Raw genomic sequence first — 16,319 nt, 5'->3', positions numbered from 1 at the left:
CAAACAGGAACTTTGCAGGAATCTGGATGCTAGGAAAAACACGAACAGGAACTTTGCAGGAATCTGGATGGAACGAGAAAGAATTATAAGTGGAGTAACCCAAGCAGCCTATTTTCTCTCATATATAGCCGGTTTAAAATTTCAGATACATGAGTTTCAGGACTGACAGGAAGATGGCAGGAATCAAGAGAAGATCCATGAGCTGTGGGCAAAGATGTGATCATGAGGGGAATAATAAAAGAATGTGACGGGAGAGACGAGTGGACACTGGGCATGGAAAGGCTTAAACAGGGTGCAGTGAAGAGTTAGGGAAAGGTGGGGGAGGGCCAACAAAAACTAAGAATTTATATTTTAAAAAAGGCCATATAGAAACTATCATCTCATAAGTTAAAAAAATACAATTTAAAAGAAAAAGAGAGTCTGAATGAAGGTACCCTGCATGCGTGGATGACCGCGTTTCTGTAAGCCTTGGGTTGGCAAATGAAATCACGGGCAAAGAATACTTCCCTCTTTGGGCTGTTGGTCACGGAGGTCCCAGGAGACCCCAAACAATCTAGCTATTGCCCTTGTCCTCTGCTCTCCACCAGAACTAAATGGTAAGACTCTGTTGCTGAAGACACCTCATGTTTTTATTGTGATGCATAGAAAAATCACTTTGGAACAGAGTTATGTGTTTCCTTCCTGCTGGGTAGCTTTCACCATGTGGGAGGATGCCTCTGCAGTAGACAAGTTATCAGGATCTTACTGCCGTGGACTCTGCTTTCTACAAAAATTACCTGCCAGGCAAGGTGAACCCATTGGAACAACAGTGGCATACATACTACGGTAGTGACTACCACTTTTGATTCAATTTGAGGGAATTTACAGCTGGTGCTATAAACCTGGCCAACCCTCCCCATGTTGAGGATGACAATGGGATCCAGGGGAGGATGTTTTGTTGGTTTGCTAAATGCAAGTGGAATCAAACTACCTTGTGAGTGTTTGTGTTCATGCCACTAGTTCAGCACTGTTGTCCGTCTCAGCCAGACAACTTTCTTTCTGCAGTAGTTACAAGTTGATGCAGGACTTGGAATTTGTCCAAATGTTGATAATAAATTACTAGTGAGTGCTCAACTTGGTGGGACATCTGTCTCCCTCCATGCCAAGGCTCATGGAATGTTGTGGATGAGGGGTGGTCCCAGTGTGAGAGCCAGAGCTGTGTAATGCCATCTTCTGGACATGGCAATGCCAATCGCTCACAAACTTGCTGTGTATATGGTCACCTGCACAAGATGGAGCTTGCCAGCATTTTAGCATAGACAGGGATGGGGCATACAAGGCCTCTCCTAGCTAAGAGCCCTCGGGGGGGTAGCCAATCCTAGTTATACAGTAAATAACTCTAAAATTGTGCCCATGCAAGGAACCCTACTTAAGCCGAGTGGGTTTCTTTAAGGCATGAGAAAGAGGGGTCTAGAAGGGTATCAGGAAGATAAAACATTCTAGAGACAGGGAGAGGGAGCTAGTTGAGAGGAATGAGGCACATATCATTAAAGTGCATTGTATGTGTATATGAAATTATTGAAGAGAAGTAAAAATATTTTAAAATATGTATTTGTTTTTCAGCTTGTATTCCAGTGTGGCGAGCTCTCCAGATAGATTTTATACCTCACTATTATTTTTCTGTTGTTTATATAAGGCCTATCTAGTTTTGTATGCATAAAACTATTAATTTAAGTTATGTTTTGATATCAAGGGTCTTTAAAATTCTCTCTTAACATTTTTTATTTTTTGAGACAGGGTTTCTCTGTGTAGTCCTGGCTGTCCTGAAACTCACTCTGTAGACCATACTGGCCTTGAACTGAGAGATCCACCTGCCTCTGCTTCCCAAGGGCTGGGATTAAAGGCATGTGCCACCACCATGCTCTCTCTCATAACAGTTCACACTCCTCTAACACGGGTTTTCTGCTCTTACATGTTCCTCAGTCATTCTTTGTAACTCATAACATGATCACAGCCATTTAAATCTCCCCAGTCAGATAAAGGCATGGCATTGTGCAGCAATTTCCATGGAACCAAAACATCTGCTCTACACAGAGAGTTTTTGCTTGTTTTATTCACCGATGGATACTGACACACACTATACATTTGATAAGTATCGACTGACTTAGTGAAATAAGAGAGGGTGTTTCACCAACTTTGAACATGCTGATAGAACTGTGGAGACAGAAGCCATGAAAAACTGAGGTATATTCAAAACAGAATGCAGATGTATAGAGCTGGGAGTTGAGGTAAGAGCTGCTAGCAGGAGAGGTGACAGTGAGGATAGGCAGGAAGCCAGCAAGATGCCCGATGCCAGCCAGGATCTCGCCCTGAAACAGGAAATTGCTGAGTCAGAAAGCCCATTTCAACTACTCTTTTACACTTCACCTTGAGGTAGAAGACACTCTCTGAAGCTAAAGGAAGAAAAGACCAGGTCAGCACCCTGTGGGTGCTCACTGTATCTCCTCTGAAACTAACCTCCACCCTCCCTTCTGCACTGAAAAACTTCTGCTCATGATTAACTTCTGTTTTGGCAGGGGCAGTTTTATTATATTATGTTCCACAAGCTTAATACGGCCAACCAAAGTACATGTCACTCTGGGTTGCTATGTGGAGGGGATATTAGGGGGCCTGTTGTTCACAACAATAAGCTACTTCCTGGCACCCTGCTTAGGTGTCTCATCCCTTGGTTATTTCCCGAGACAACAGATACACAGGAAACTTGTTAGGGTCAACAGTCTTGAGTTCTTTATTGGGGAGGAGAAAGAAAAGCAACCATGAAGTACATTCTGGTCACTACCAGGGCAAAGACCCAAAGGACCATGAAAACACACAGAGTCTGTAAGAGTTTGGTTCGGACTGAGACCAAGGTTGAAAAACAAATCAGTGAATTTAATTAAATCTTTAAGCTTTTCCCCAAACTGTGGCTAGAGCCCTGTTTTATCCATCCAGCCTGTTTTTCCAGACACCTCTCCTGACCCATGGTCTCAGCACAGTAGTAAGAGTGACTTTTCTTGAAAGTGAAGGGAGGATTGAGAGAGAGCAGGGAGAGTGGGAGAGAGATGGGAAGAATGGGTGTATGTGAACTCCAGCAGTGCTCAGCTAAGGGGGCTCTTCGCTGGCCTGGCAGTGCCCTCAGCGGGCCACCAGGCAGAGCTTGTAGATGGGGGCGATGTTGCCAAAGCCGGAGATCCTGTGAGCGATGTCAATCTCAGCAGGAGGCACTAGGGATCATAAGGAGAACTTCTGAAGGATGGAGGTGAAGTAGATGAAAAGCTCCATGTTGGCCAGCGCCTCCCCCACGCATCTGCGCTTTCCTGGGGACACAAAAGTGACAGAGAGGCATGTGCCGTGCACCTGCCATGACTACCCCACGCAGCCTCGGCTGACTCCTCACAGCTGTGTTTGCTATGTGGGGTCAACAAACCACTGCTGCCTGCCACCTAGAGGGGCTGGACAGGTGGTGGCTTCTTCTCTGCTGACCCCAGCTTCCTGGGTTAGAACCAGATAGACTGGTTCTAAAGGATCCACAAGGGCTGAGGTGTGACTCAACAGCAGAGCATTGACTGGATCCCCAGATGGGGTGTGTGACTCCATGATAAAGTCTTTGCTCAAAGTGTGTGAATTCCATCCCCAGATTAGGGGAAAAAATCAAAATTAGGTTCATGTCAACTCCTCAAAGGTATTTCAAATGCCTTAGGTATCAAATACTAGGGAGATTTAAAAAAAAAAAAAAGCTGAGAATTGTGTTTAAGGCTCTGTCTCATGGTTGAGGCTCCAGGCTTCCCATGACTGCCATTGAAAATCACATGCTGTCATAATCGCTCACGTCATGCTCTGTGAACCTGAGATTACAGCCATAGACCACCTTCTCACCCTAGCTTTTTCTCTAATCATTAACGTGAATGGTTCTAATATTCCCTGATCTGGGATTTTAGGATTTTTTAAAATTATTCTATAGCATTGACCTTGGAAGGAGTGTTCTAGTATGTGTCTGGGGAAATCTAGGCATAATTACAAACCAGAGGAAAAGACCACAAAGGCGTCATTCTTCTTGAAGTGTCCCTGCTCATCCAGAAAATGCTGAGGATAAAAAGCATCCGGGTATCGGAAGTACTTGGGATCTCTGAGGACCGAGCCAATCAGTGGATACACATCCGTACCCTGGGAGACAGACAGAGGCCCTTAGAATTCTGTGTTGGACTACAGAATCAGAGACACAAAAACAGGATGAGAGAGAAGTCAAGAAAGAGCGACAGACAACAGTAGGGTGCGGCCTCACCTTGGGCAGAAAGTAGCCTCGGAAATGAGTGTCCCGTGTGACATTATGGGGGACACCCAGGGGCACAACATCTGTCATCCTCTGTATCTCATGGATGACGGCATCAGTGTACGGCATCTTAGCCCGGTCATCCAGTTTTGGAGCACGGTGCATTCCGATCACCTGGTTAATCTCCTCGAGAATCTTGGCTGTAAGACAGCAGAAAGTAAACCAGAAGAGGTGACACTGATGCTTGCTGCCTTTGCTGCCATTTGTGTTTAGGGGTAGCATGTGCTTGTTTGATTGTCAGAAGGGTCTCACTAGGTAGCTCGTGTTGGACTAGACTTACACTCTAGATTGTGTAGGTTTCCAATGGTCTTTCCCCCTCATATGTGCTGGATTACCAGTGTGAGCCACATGTCTGGCCAAGAAATGTGTGCGCTGAGAGGCTGGGGCAAGTCCTATTCTGAGGTTTGCAGATGTCATTAAGTCAAGGATCTTGACATGTTGTGCCTAGATCCAGGAAGACCAGTGAGCCTTACAGGAGAATCACATGTGTTTGGATTACTTCTTTATACTTAATGGCTGAACACTCATCAGACACCAGGAGCTGCACAGCCTAGATCCTTGAACGCCACATGGGAATTTTGTCTTAAAAATAGCAAGAAACCAGCTGGGTGTGGTGGTGCATGCCTTTAACCCCAGCACTCAGGGAAGCAGAGGCAGGTGGATGACTATGAGTTCGAAGTGAGCCTGGTCTATAAAATGAATCCAGGATAGCCAAGGCTATACACAAAAACTCTGTCTTAAAAAAATAAAGAAAAAAACCTTGTTGGTATAATATTCTTTTCAAATGTATATACCTTACCCTTGTTCATTCAAATGCTGATTTCTCCCCCCATTCACACACTCTGGTTTCAATCCGGATATTGCATTGTGATACTTATTCTAAGCATCCTGTCTCAACTGTGTGTAAACAGGCCAAAATAAAGCAACTAGCCACAATTTTGACCAATGAGAGGACCCAGAGGACAGGAAAGAGGGGAGGAGCCAGAGGGCAGGAAAAGAGTGGGAGGAGAGAGAACTAGGGAGGAGAGCTTGGGAGAGAATAAGGAGAGCAGAGCTGGAGGACAGATCTTGGAACTACGTGGAGATGGACTGGACATAATATTTCACAGAAAGCAAGTATAATGGGTAAAATCTAAATGTCAGGAAACTATGAGGGCTTGGAGGTTTAGGAGGGAGTAAATATTGCCCAGCATTGTATTCTAGTTTAACGAAATAAACCCAGTCTCTGTGTGGTGATTTGGTTATACAGCTGTTTAGGACTAACAGCAGAATTGCCAGAAGATGTATCAATAGGAAATATTAATTGACACCTACAACAAAACCCCAAACAAAGCAAAATAAAACAAAACAAAACGAGAAAGCATGGAGGGGAGCAACAGTCCCAAAGAGGAGATTGGGAAACTGGAAAGGTAAAGCAAGAGAAAGAGAGAGAGAGAGAGAGAGAGAGAGAGAGAGAGAGAGAGAGAGGAGGGGAGAGAGAGACTGGCTGTTTTCCTTGACTTCAGCTGCTCTGAGAAGTCATGACTATGAGGGTCAGATAAAAAATACAGGCTACTAAGTCTCAACAGCCACAGAGGACAAATGCAAGGACTGATCAGAGAGGTGAAGGCCCTGTGTTCTGAGGTCATCAAGGGAATGGAAGCTAATGCCATGGGACTGTACAGTTTCAAGATAGCTGCCCTGCCAAGGAGGCACCGGAGGTGCCAGTTGAGCCCCTCAGATTGGAACTTACCCTCCACCTCGGGATACTTCATCAGCAGCAAGAATCCGTAGCGCAATGTGGAGCTCACCGTTTCCGTGCCAGCAAAGAAGAGGTTAAGGGTGGTGAGGACCAAGTTCTTGAGGTTGAATTCTGAGTGGGGGTTGCTTTTATCCTGAAAGGGAAGGGGGCTGTTAACAGATTTATGCCCTTTATCTTCCCCGATCCTCCGTGTAGAGGGGGTGCGTTTGTGGAAGGAGGAAAGATGAGTCAATTAAGCCTGGAAGAACAAGGTAAGCAAAGGTGCAGAGCATGTTTGGTGTTTAAGAGGAAAGACAAGAGATGGCCAGCGTGCTTGTGGTAGGCAAAAAGTATGGGAAAAGGAAACAGAATCTTTGCATGGTTTGAAAGTTCGGGGCCATTAAAGCACACAGCTTTCAACCGCCAAATACTTGGGTTTCATCACGTTTTCCCTAGAGTCTAATGGTCAGCACATGGGCATGCTTACTATGTGCACTCCTGCCTCTCAAAGACATTAGGCTAGTGATTTTGAAGTGTAAACTCAAATTAAAAGAGCCAGCTTCTGAGTTTCTCAATTAGAGACTCTGAATGCACATTCTGGTTTTCAGTAAAATGTCTCTTGTATTGATGGTCTTAAAATGTAAGACTTTAAGTTTCTTTATGCTAAACTTTGAAGATTCGAAGTGTGTATTAGAAAAATAGGGTATACATTCTGTGGTGTCATGAAAAATGAGGGAGAATTAGCTTACTTGAAACCAGCCAGGCAGAGAGACAATCACCGCACGAAAGCTAGGAAACATTTGCTTGAAAGGAGACCGTGATCACAAAGATGAAGGGCAGGGGTTTTGACCAGCTCATGCTGTAGGCGTAAAGGAAGCCCATGAAGAAGCGGGCACTGTGTGAGCGCCATTCTTACTTGCCAACTTGACTACATCTGGAACTAACTAAAGAGAAACGGCTGGGCACGCCTGTGAGGGAGTCTTTTCTTAGCTTACTCATTTGATTAACAGTAGGAAGACCTACTTTTAATCTGGATTTTTGGTGTGGGAAGACCCCCCTTGACTCCAGATCTTCTGAGGTGGGAATGACCCGCTTTATTCTGGGCCACACCTGCTGGCAGCCTATGTAAAGGATGCGGCAGAAGAAAGCTGGCTCTCTCTTTGCCTGCTTGCTATCATTCTGGCAAGTCCACTCTTCACTGGCATCAGAGCCTGCTTCTCCAGGACCAGACAAGACAGCAGGCTCATGGGCTGAATAACTGCTGGATTCTTGAACCTTCCACTGGTAGATAGCCATGGCTGACTAGCTGAACCACAGCCTGTAAGCCATTCTGATAACCCCCCCAACACCCAGTTCTGTTCCTTTAGAGCAGTAATTCTATGCTTCACGGGTGTCACAGATCGGATATTCACATCATGATTCATAACAGTAGCAAAATTACGTTATGACGTTCCAAAGAAATAATCTTATGGTTGGAGTCACCACAACATGAGGAACTGTATTAAAGGCTTCCATCATTAAGAAGGCTGAGAGCCACTGGTCTAGAGAATCCCGACTAATACAAAGCAAATGCTAAAATAAGTCTGATTTCATAAATTTTAAGGGAGTTTATTTTAACGGTGTGACAGCCTTACATTTCTATAGTTTCTACATTTTATCTAGTGGTCAAGGCAAGTGATAGAAAATAATACTTTCTCACGTTTCACCTTCACAGTTGCAAGATGGGTTTTCTATGGCAAGAATAAAGGTTTCAGAAGACAGAAAGACTGGTGTAAGAGGAAGAGGTACCTCATATATCTTGATGAGAAAGCAGTCAATGAAGTCCCTAGGGTCTGAGGGGTCGAAGGATGCTTCATTGATCTTGACCCTGGATGCAATGAAGTCCTTAAGGTTTTCTATCAAGTTATAGAGGTGGTTGTGTCTTCCTGGAAAATACTGCAGGACTCTCCCGTACATGTCATATAACTGCGGGGCAGAGGCAAAGGGGGATGTATAAGTCATGGGCACCAGAGAGCATATGAGCAGAGTTCTAAAGTCATAGAGTTGGACTCAAAGTCTGTGACTGGAGATAGTGTGCACTGTTAATCCCAGCCCTAAGGAGACTGAGGAGGAGGGACCAGCAGTTCAAGGCCAACCTGAAGTATACAAAGACACTTTGTCTCACTAAATAATCTACTGTTGGGTCTGAGATTTGGTTGTATCTGTTTACTTCTTGAACAGGTGGACAAACTGATGAGTGTCTTTGAGGGATGAAGGGAGAAGGATTAGGTGGAGTCCAGGACAATGCTTGCTTGAGTATAAAGGATGGGCAGGGAGTTGACTAGTGGCCAGTGTGCACCTGTGCCCAGGGCATGCTCATCTCCACAAAGCTCTCGTTGATCATCTTCATTAGGCTCTGGAAAAGCTTGTCCTCATAGTCGAAGCGTTTCCCAAAGACAACGGAACAGATGACATTGGATACAGTGCGGCTCAGGTACAAGGTGGGGTCTATGGGAGCACCTAGGGGTGGGAGAGGTAGGGTGAGAAATGTCACAGCATTGGCACAGAGCTCAGGGTCTGCCGCTTAGGGCATGTGTGAGTGCCTCATTTTCAGGTCTGAGTCTAGTTTTCCCAAACTGCAATCTGGTTTGGAAATCTCCTAATTGACCCATGAGTGTTCAATGTGATGGTGCTTGCCAAATGCCTGGCATGGCGTCAGGCTTGGAATAGACACTGCAGAAATGGTAGACGAGTTCAGAGTGATCTTTTGTCGATGTTACCTAAATGTATTTGTGGTAGATAGATGGTAACAGAGGACACATCTGAAACAACAACAAAACAAACAAACAAAAAACACCTGAGGGACTCTAGACAGATCAGTGGTTAAGAGCGCTGGCTGGTCTTGCAAAGGACCTGGGTTCAGTTCCCAGCACCCACATGGCAGCTCAGAACCATCTGTAACTCCAGTTTGAAGAATCTTCTGGCTTCTGGAAACATCAGGCATGCACATGGTGCGCAGACAAACATGCAAGCAAAACATCTGTACAAATAAATGATGATAACACAATTTTACGAAGTACAGCTGGATCCTGTTGAGGTTTACCATAAGAATCCATTTACCTTATTAAGAAATCCTTCCTGGGGCTGGAGAGAAGGCTCAGGAGTCAAATCATTTGCCACATAAACTTGAAGTTAGAATTCTGAGCACCCAAATAAAAAGGTGAGCTGTTTTAAAAAGTGTAGCAACCAGTTTCTGATTTAGCACTTGAGAGGTGGAGGCAGGAGTTCTCTGGGAAAAGCTGGCTACCTAGACTTGGGGTACCAATGAGCTCTGGGTTCCTCAATAATCCCTGAATAACTCAGAAAAGAAAGGTGAGATGCAGTGAGCAAGCCTTCTGATGTTGTCCTCTGGCCTCCACACACTCATGTGCAAGTACACAGGCATCAATGTGTACCCGTACATGCAAACATGCGTACACACATGCGTACAGCAAACATAAATACATGAAAAAATAACCTATTTCACCAGTTCTCAGGTGTAGGCTTTACCTGTAAAATGGGATGCTGGTCAAGTAAACGGTATGGAGGCTGGTTTCTCCAGAACCATGCACACATTCGCAATGTAGACAACAGATCCGTCCTGGAGACACAAGGCTGTACAACGCCGTGAGTGGATTTTGTCCACAAAATTTTGTCTACTTTTTTTTGAGACAGGGTTTCTCTGTGTAGCCTTAGCTGTCCTGGACTCACTTTGTAGACCAGGCTGGACTCCAACTCACAGTGATCCACCTGCCTCTGAGTGCTGGGATTATAGACGTACAACACCATGCCTGGCTTGTCCATTTTTCTATATATTTCCAGACAAGGGTTTAAACACACACACACACACAAACAAACATATATATATATATATATATATATATATATATATATATATATATATGTTCCTCTTATCTACTTGTTTCTGTATTTCTCAATTTTTATCTTTTCTCTTTAGACTTTATTGGATCCATATCTTAGTTTACATTGGGTACTAGGCACCTTTAAAAACTATAATAAAACAAAAATCACATAAACAAACAAACAAACGGAAACCAGAGTCTGTTTTGTGTTGGCCAACTACTCCTGGCCTGTGTGTGGCCTCTCTGGAGTGTCCATTGACACGTCCATTGACAATACACTGAGGAAGCCTGATTTTCCCTTACCAGCAGGTCTCAAATAGCTTTTTGGTTAGGGGTGTTTGTTTTGATTTTTGTTGTTTATTTTATTTTAAGAGAAAGAAGATGGGTGGGACTAAAGGTAGGAATGATCTGGGAGGGAAGAATACGATATAAATATATTGTAATTTTGTAAAACAAATCAATGTAGTAAAACACCCAGGAGAGTAGTTTCCTGAAGAAAATGTATATGTGGTGTGTGTGTGTGTGTGTGTGTGTGTGAGAGAGAGAGAGAGAGAGAGAGAGAGAGAGAGAGAGAGAGTGGTTTTAACTGAAACATGCTCAAAGCCAGCCTGGTTGCATATCACCCTCCCGTCTCTCTACACATGCATGTGCCCTCCCGCCAAACATAGACCCCCTCAGGAATGGTGGGATTAAAGATCCCTTATGTTGAGAAATTTCTTTTGTTTATGTTTTTGTTTTTTTCAAGACAGGGTTTCTCTGTGTAACCCTGGCTGTCCTGGACTCAAACTCACAGAGATCTGCCTGCCTTTGCCCCCCTGAGTGCTGGGGTTACAGGAATATGACACCGCATCAAGCTTAAACTGAGAAATTAGTATGCATTTGTTTCACAGTGATGTGAATAGGCCTACCACTGACTATCCTCTTTTAAAAGTTTTATTTTGATTGAATGTTTATATGTATATAGATGTTTTGCCAACATGTATGTTTATGCATGCCTTTACCTATGAAAGCCAAAAGGGCTTTGAACTTATGAAACTGGAATTATAGATGGTCACGAGCCTCGTGTGGGTACTAGGAAACAAACTCAAGTCCCCTGGATGAGCAGCCAGTGCTCTTAAGAGCCACCTCTCCAGCCTAGCAAATTATGCCTACCCTTACAAATAGTGATGAGTTGAAGTTTTATGCTGTTTCCTTCATCACAAGAAAGCATGTATAACATAGCAGCACTTGATCCTTTTTCTAGAAAAAAGTTGCAAGCTCACCCAACACTGGAATCCTGTATGGTTTCTTGAGTTTCAGACCCCTGAGATCCACTGATGAGTGTTTTTGGCCAAACCATCTCTCAGAATCTTCCATGTTGATTTTTAACATGGAACTTCACTGGGAATTTCTATGAACCCATAATGGTTTTCATCTTTTCCTATTTCAGGTCTTTCTCTCACCAAAGCCACTGCCACCCACAACTAAACTCTCTGTAAACACCCAGTCACCCAATGTGGTCTCCATACCCTTGGTTTTATGGAATTCCTCCAGTAGGTAGCCAGCTTCCTCCTGGATCCTTTCCTCAATGCTCCGCTTCCCCATCCCAAAGTTTCGAAGAACAGTCAGGGAAAAACGCCGGAGAATCTTCCATCGTTCTCCATTGGACATAACTAAACCTGCCAGGATGTCAGTGGTCAGGTTCCTGTCCCCTTTCACCTTTTTATGTTCAAGTCTGTGGTAGACAAGATTATAAAGGCTCATCCTTCCAGACTCAATGGGAAATCAAGATTCCCTCCAAAATAGTCCAGACTGAGGGAAAAGGAAATAAGGCTAGGAAGAATCAGTGTGAGCAGGAAAATCTTCTTAGAGGAGAGCAAGCTGAGTATGTTTCCTGCTTAATGCCTAGGGAAGCACCTGAGGTAAGGATGGAATGTCACACAGAGCCTTCCTTAAGTGGAAATACTAATTCTATTTTCTGGGTTCCAGTTGGATTTTTAAAACATGTATGTGTGTGTACAGACACTCACAACTGTGCATCAATGTACCCGTACAAAAGAGTTACTTTGCATGAAGACTACAGTAGAAATCACCTGATGTGTTGATTGGTGAACTTCTTGGAAATTTGATAAGACCATGTTAAAATATATTGATAAGTGAAAGGAGGAGTGGGGGTGGTGGAGGCAAGATGGGAGCCTCACATCCCCTGAAACTGGAGTTATAGATGGCTGTGAGCCCCAGATGAATTCTGGGAATCACACTCAGGCTCCCTGGATGAGAGACCAGTGCTCTGGACTGAAATAACCATGGTGTGCTGAACAGGTGTCTGTCTGTCTGGCTGGCTGACTGGAAGGCTCAATGGCTGAGTGAAGTGTTAGTGGATAGAGACAGTAAGATGAACAGATAGTGGCTGGAAGAAAAGGTCTAAGAATGGATAGATGGATGGATAGAAGAGTGGGTGGATGGAAAGATTAATAGTTGTGTGAATGATATAAAGTTGGTTTTCATGGATAAATAGAACATTGAATGATATCTGAATAATAGGATGGAAAGATGTTTGCAAACAAAAGATAATAAAGATATTTTGGTGAATTCATGAAACAATGGACAGAATTGAGAAACTATGTATTGGAAAAGAGGGAGGTGAATGTTCCTGCATTTGAAGAATGCACAAATGTAGAAGTGGATATGTGGATAACACTACCCAAGAAGAGTCCTTTATTGTATATCCATATGGATATGGGCAGATAGGAACTGAGCTTGGCTGTGAAGGTGCTTTGGGGAGATACACAAATAATGTCATGCAGTAACTCATTAAATGTAAGAATGAAAATAAAACTACAAGCACTTTATAGTCCAGTTTCTGGAGCTTGAAAACAAAGTAGCTCCCAGACATACTGTGTGTTACCACCTGACCTTTCACACCATCAGCATTTGCACTTCAATGTTAGCAGAGTGGCCATACCTTCTCAAGGGAGGCAAGGTAGGTGATTCCCATGAATCACTTATCAGAGATCCTTCAGAACAGTCTACACTGAAATAATTCCTGTTGTTATTGCTGCTACTTACCATGACCTTGGAAATTCTTCTCTATTGTAGGCATTTCACCACGGCCACTGAAGTCATCTGCCTGGTCTACTAGGGCTTCCTTCACTGCCTCATGTCCACATAAGATAACCACTGGCCTCGGACCAAAGTACACAGTGAACACAGAGCCATATTTTTTCTGGAGCTGGGAGTGAAGGAAGATACTGAATGAAAGACTAAATTGGAGCACAACAGAGATCTGTCAAGGAATGCAGAGGGCAGAGATTCCAGGAGGATGCAAAGGTAAAATAGAGGAAGGTCTTGGGCTTGGAAGGGCTATTGGAGAGAAAACATGAGAATGATTCCTGATACCTTGGGCAGAAAATATGCCTAATTTTGTATGTGTTCGTTCTATGTGTGAAATAATGGAATTGGAATAGCTAAACTCTGAGATCCAGAGCCTCTCTTTTTGAAACTTTAGGTTTCTAGCATCTTAAAAATCTAAGACAATTTGAGTATGAACATTGTACTTAAAGAAATGAGATTCCTCAAATCCTTAGACAGTGAGCCAGAGCCCCAAGAAGAAGGGACTCTGTCTAGTGCACTTAGAATCTGTTTATAATATTTCCCCCTTGATTTTAAGACTGTGATTTCAGAATCCTGTTTCCTAAAGTTTGTTTCTGAGTCGGTGTTCAGAAATTCTGAGTTTCTGTGTGTACTCAGCTATGACGTATTGTTATCCTCATCACTATAAGAAGAAACGGACACACTAACCTTCAGGAAGGACTGAAGTGGGCCACCAATGTGGACTTGTAACAGGTTCCCCAAAAACGGTATTGGTGTGGGTCCAGGGGGCAGCTTTCCTCCTTTACTAGTTAGCTTCCAGGAGATCAAGATGAGCAGGTAAGACAACAAGAGTGCCAAAAAAATGCTGAAGGCTACTCCCAGTGTCATGGTGCTAAGTCAACGGCTTGTGTCCTTGGTCCCAGATCTTGCCTAAATAGCTTCTAGGAGATCAGCTTTTGCTGAAATCTGACCCCATGGAAATCAAATAAGCCAGGTATTATGCCATCAGAATACAGATAAATTAATGGGTGTGTAGTTATGTAATTTGTAATCTTTCACCTGCACAAAGGTATATTGAATCCATGAGGAAAACGCTACAATGGGCTACCTCTTTTCTTCCTATTTCAAGTTCTTCACCTTTACCTTGGCTTCATAGTCTTTGTGGCATCTGAGAAGCTATCTGTTTACAGGGAATCTTTATATAGACTTTTGTTTTTGTTTTTACATTATCCTGCTGTGTGAACTCTCCTCCCTTAGACCTTTCTTTTTGCCCTAGGAGGAGTGCCTCTACCCACCCAAGGAATGCCAGGGGCAAGACATTTCCTTACACAGTATAGCACATTGAAGGACATTATGCAAACATCCCTCATTCAGCCCTGATACCCGCCCCCCAACACCTCTCTGGAAAATGATGTGGACTACTTTGTGTGTTTGTCATTTCTTCTCTGTTCCAGTTTAAAGGTTCAGAGAGCCCAGCTAGACTCTGGAGTGGCAATCTAAAATTCAACTTTAATTTCTTGGCACTGATCACTAGAGGGTTGAGACTCAATCTTACATTAGTTATTGATTTCAAAATTTAGAGACAATCTGGGTTCTAGTTTTAGCCATTTTCCTTCACTGGGAAGCCATATAGTCAGGTGCTACAATTTCACGCTCTGTCAAGTAGGAATACTGCTGGTTTTCAATGTCTTGAACCACTGGCCTAAGTGTTCTGTTCATCCTTTAGTTTAGGTGAAGAAAGAAATGGAGGGAGGGAGGGGGGAGAGAAAGACAGAAGTCAAACGGTTGAAAGTTTAAGGTCGCAAGGAAAGTAAGCTAAAGATGGTTGAAAACACTGTGTTGAAATCTAATGTAGATGCTTCCTAAGATAGACACATATGAATATATAAAGGAGATATAGAGGGAGTAACCCTACATCAAAGGGACAATGCCTCCCCCAGATACCACAGGCTATCAAAAGAAAACATAAAGACAGTGCCAGGTATAAGTTACGTCTTTGGAGTTCTTGTTAGTAGTGTCCCAAACATTACTATTGTCTGTTGTCATTGCTCTTAGTTATCCTCCTAAGCCTAACTGTAAGGCCTAATTACTGAAGACATTGTGACATTATTGACCCATTTAACTTGGGTCTTCAACCCCAATTAGGGGAGGCAAAGGAATAAAGAATGGACAGACTTACAAACATGCATACAGAAAGTTGGGCTAAGGTGGGGTATGCATGCTGGGATGGATGCATCTTCTGTGGCTGCAACCCAGAGCCTTAGCATGATTCTTATGTACCTCACAGGGAAAGGGGTTAGCTGCTCTCTGTAGGAGGTCTCTATGTGGGTGAGCTGTCTTGGACTATATCCAACCAGAAGGAAGAAGCAGCTATCACCATCTTGTATACATGCTAATCAGTCCTCCATAAATACTATACTTTGACCAAAGGGGGAAATGACTGATTTCAAGCTCGAGCCATGTGTGGCGAGGCTTTGCCAACTTTTCATGGGTCCAAAGCCTTCATTCTTGTCATGGCTGTGCCCACATCAACAGTGCACATTCAGTCAGAATTTCCCTCACACAGAGCTTCCCCCACTCCCTACAACACTGTGTTCATGACTTATAAATACTAAGTGTTATTGTTTTTTGTTGTGGTTGGCCTGCCTTCTGGTACTTGGATGGAAGCGTGTCCAGAAACCCATGATTCTGAGTCACGGATACTAGGACTGGGAAGGTATCCCAGCTCTGAGGTGGGACAGAGACCTAAGAGTACCCTGAGTCACAGGAGCCCAAGAACCTCACAGCTTTGAGAGGAGGCCAACTCAACAGACAAATTCACAGCTTTTGATCACTTTCTCTATGTAATGAAAGATCTTTGGTTGGGGTATCAGTCTCAGAAAAGACCCCTCTGCCGAGATTTTTTGGTTCTGTTGCTCTTCTTGTGGAACTTCTGTCCTCTCCAGGTCTTATTATTTCCCACTTCTTTCATAAGATTCCCTACACTCCGCCCAAAGTTTGGCTATAGGTCTCAGCATCTGCATTGATACTCTGCAAGGTAAAGCCTTTCAGAGGCCCTCTGTGGTAGGAACCTGTCCTGTTCCCTGTTTTCTCCCTCTGCTGATGTCCATCTTTACGTTTCTGAATGAGGATTGAGCATCTTACCGGGGTTCTCCTTCTTGCCTAGCTTCTTTACGTGTACAGATTAGTATGTTTACCCTACATTATATGTCTAATATCCACTTATGAGTGAGTATATACCCTGTGTGTCTTTCTGTTTCTGGGATACCTCACTTAGGATGATCTTTTCTAGATCCCA

At 43.7% G+C, this 16,319-nt stretch overlaps 1 protein-coding gene across 1 annotated transcript in view; it reads right to left on the bottom strand.

Moving 5' to 3' along the window:
- Positions 1 to 2,506: 2,506 nt before the first annotated feature.
- LOC132647097 (cytochrome P450 2G1) overlaps positions 2,507 to 16,319 on the bottom strand; it is a 26,683-nt gene continuing 12,870 nt past the window's right edge. Inside the window, exons 2-9 of the mRNA XM_060366461.1 lie at positions 12,998 to 13,160; positions 11,458 to 11,607; positions 8,407 to 8,567; positions 7,857 to 8,033; positions 6,081 to 6,222; positions 4,301 to 4,488; positions 4,041 to 4,182; positions 2,507 to 3,335 (exon numbers count right to left, since the gene is read on the bottom strand). Coding sequence (XP_060222444.1) covers positions 3,250 to 3,335; positions 4,041 to 4,182; positions 4,301 to 4,488; positions 6,081 to 6,222; positions 7,857 to 8,033; positions 8,407 to 8,567; positions 11,458 to 11,607; positions 12,998 to 13,160 — 1,209 coding nt within the window. The 3' untranslated portion in view covers positions 2,507 to 3,249. The remainder of the gene's footprint in view (positions 3,336 to 4,040; positions 4,183 to 4,300; positions 4,489 to 6,080; positions 6,223 to 7,856; positions 8,034 to 8,406; positions 8,568 to 11,457; positions 11,608 to 12,997; positions 13,161 to 16,319) is intronic.

Source organism: Meriones unguiculatus, chromosome 14 (genome assembly GCF_030254825.1).
Source record: "Meriones unguiculatus strain TT.TT164.6M chromosome 14, Bangor_MerUng_6.1, whole genome shotgun sequence".
Classification (NCBI taxonomy): Eukaryota; Metazoa; Chordata; class Mammalia; order Rodentia; family Muridae; genus Meriones; species Meriones unguiculatus.
Note: the sequence above shows the minus strand (reverse complement) of the source record. Positions and strands in the feature narration are given on the sequence as shown.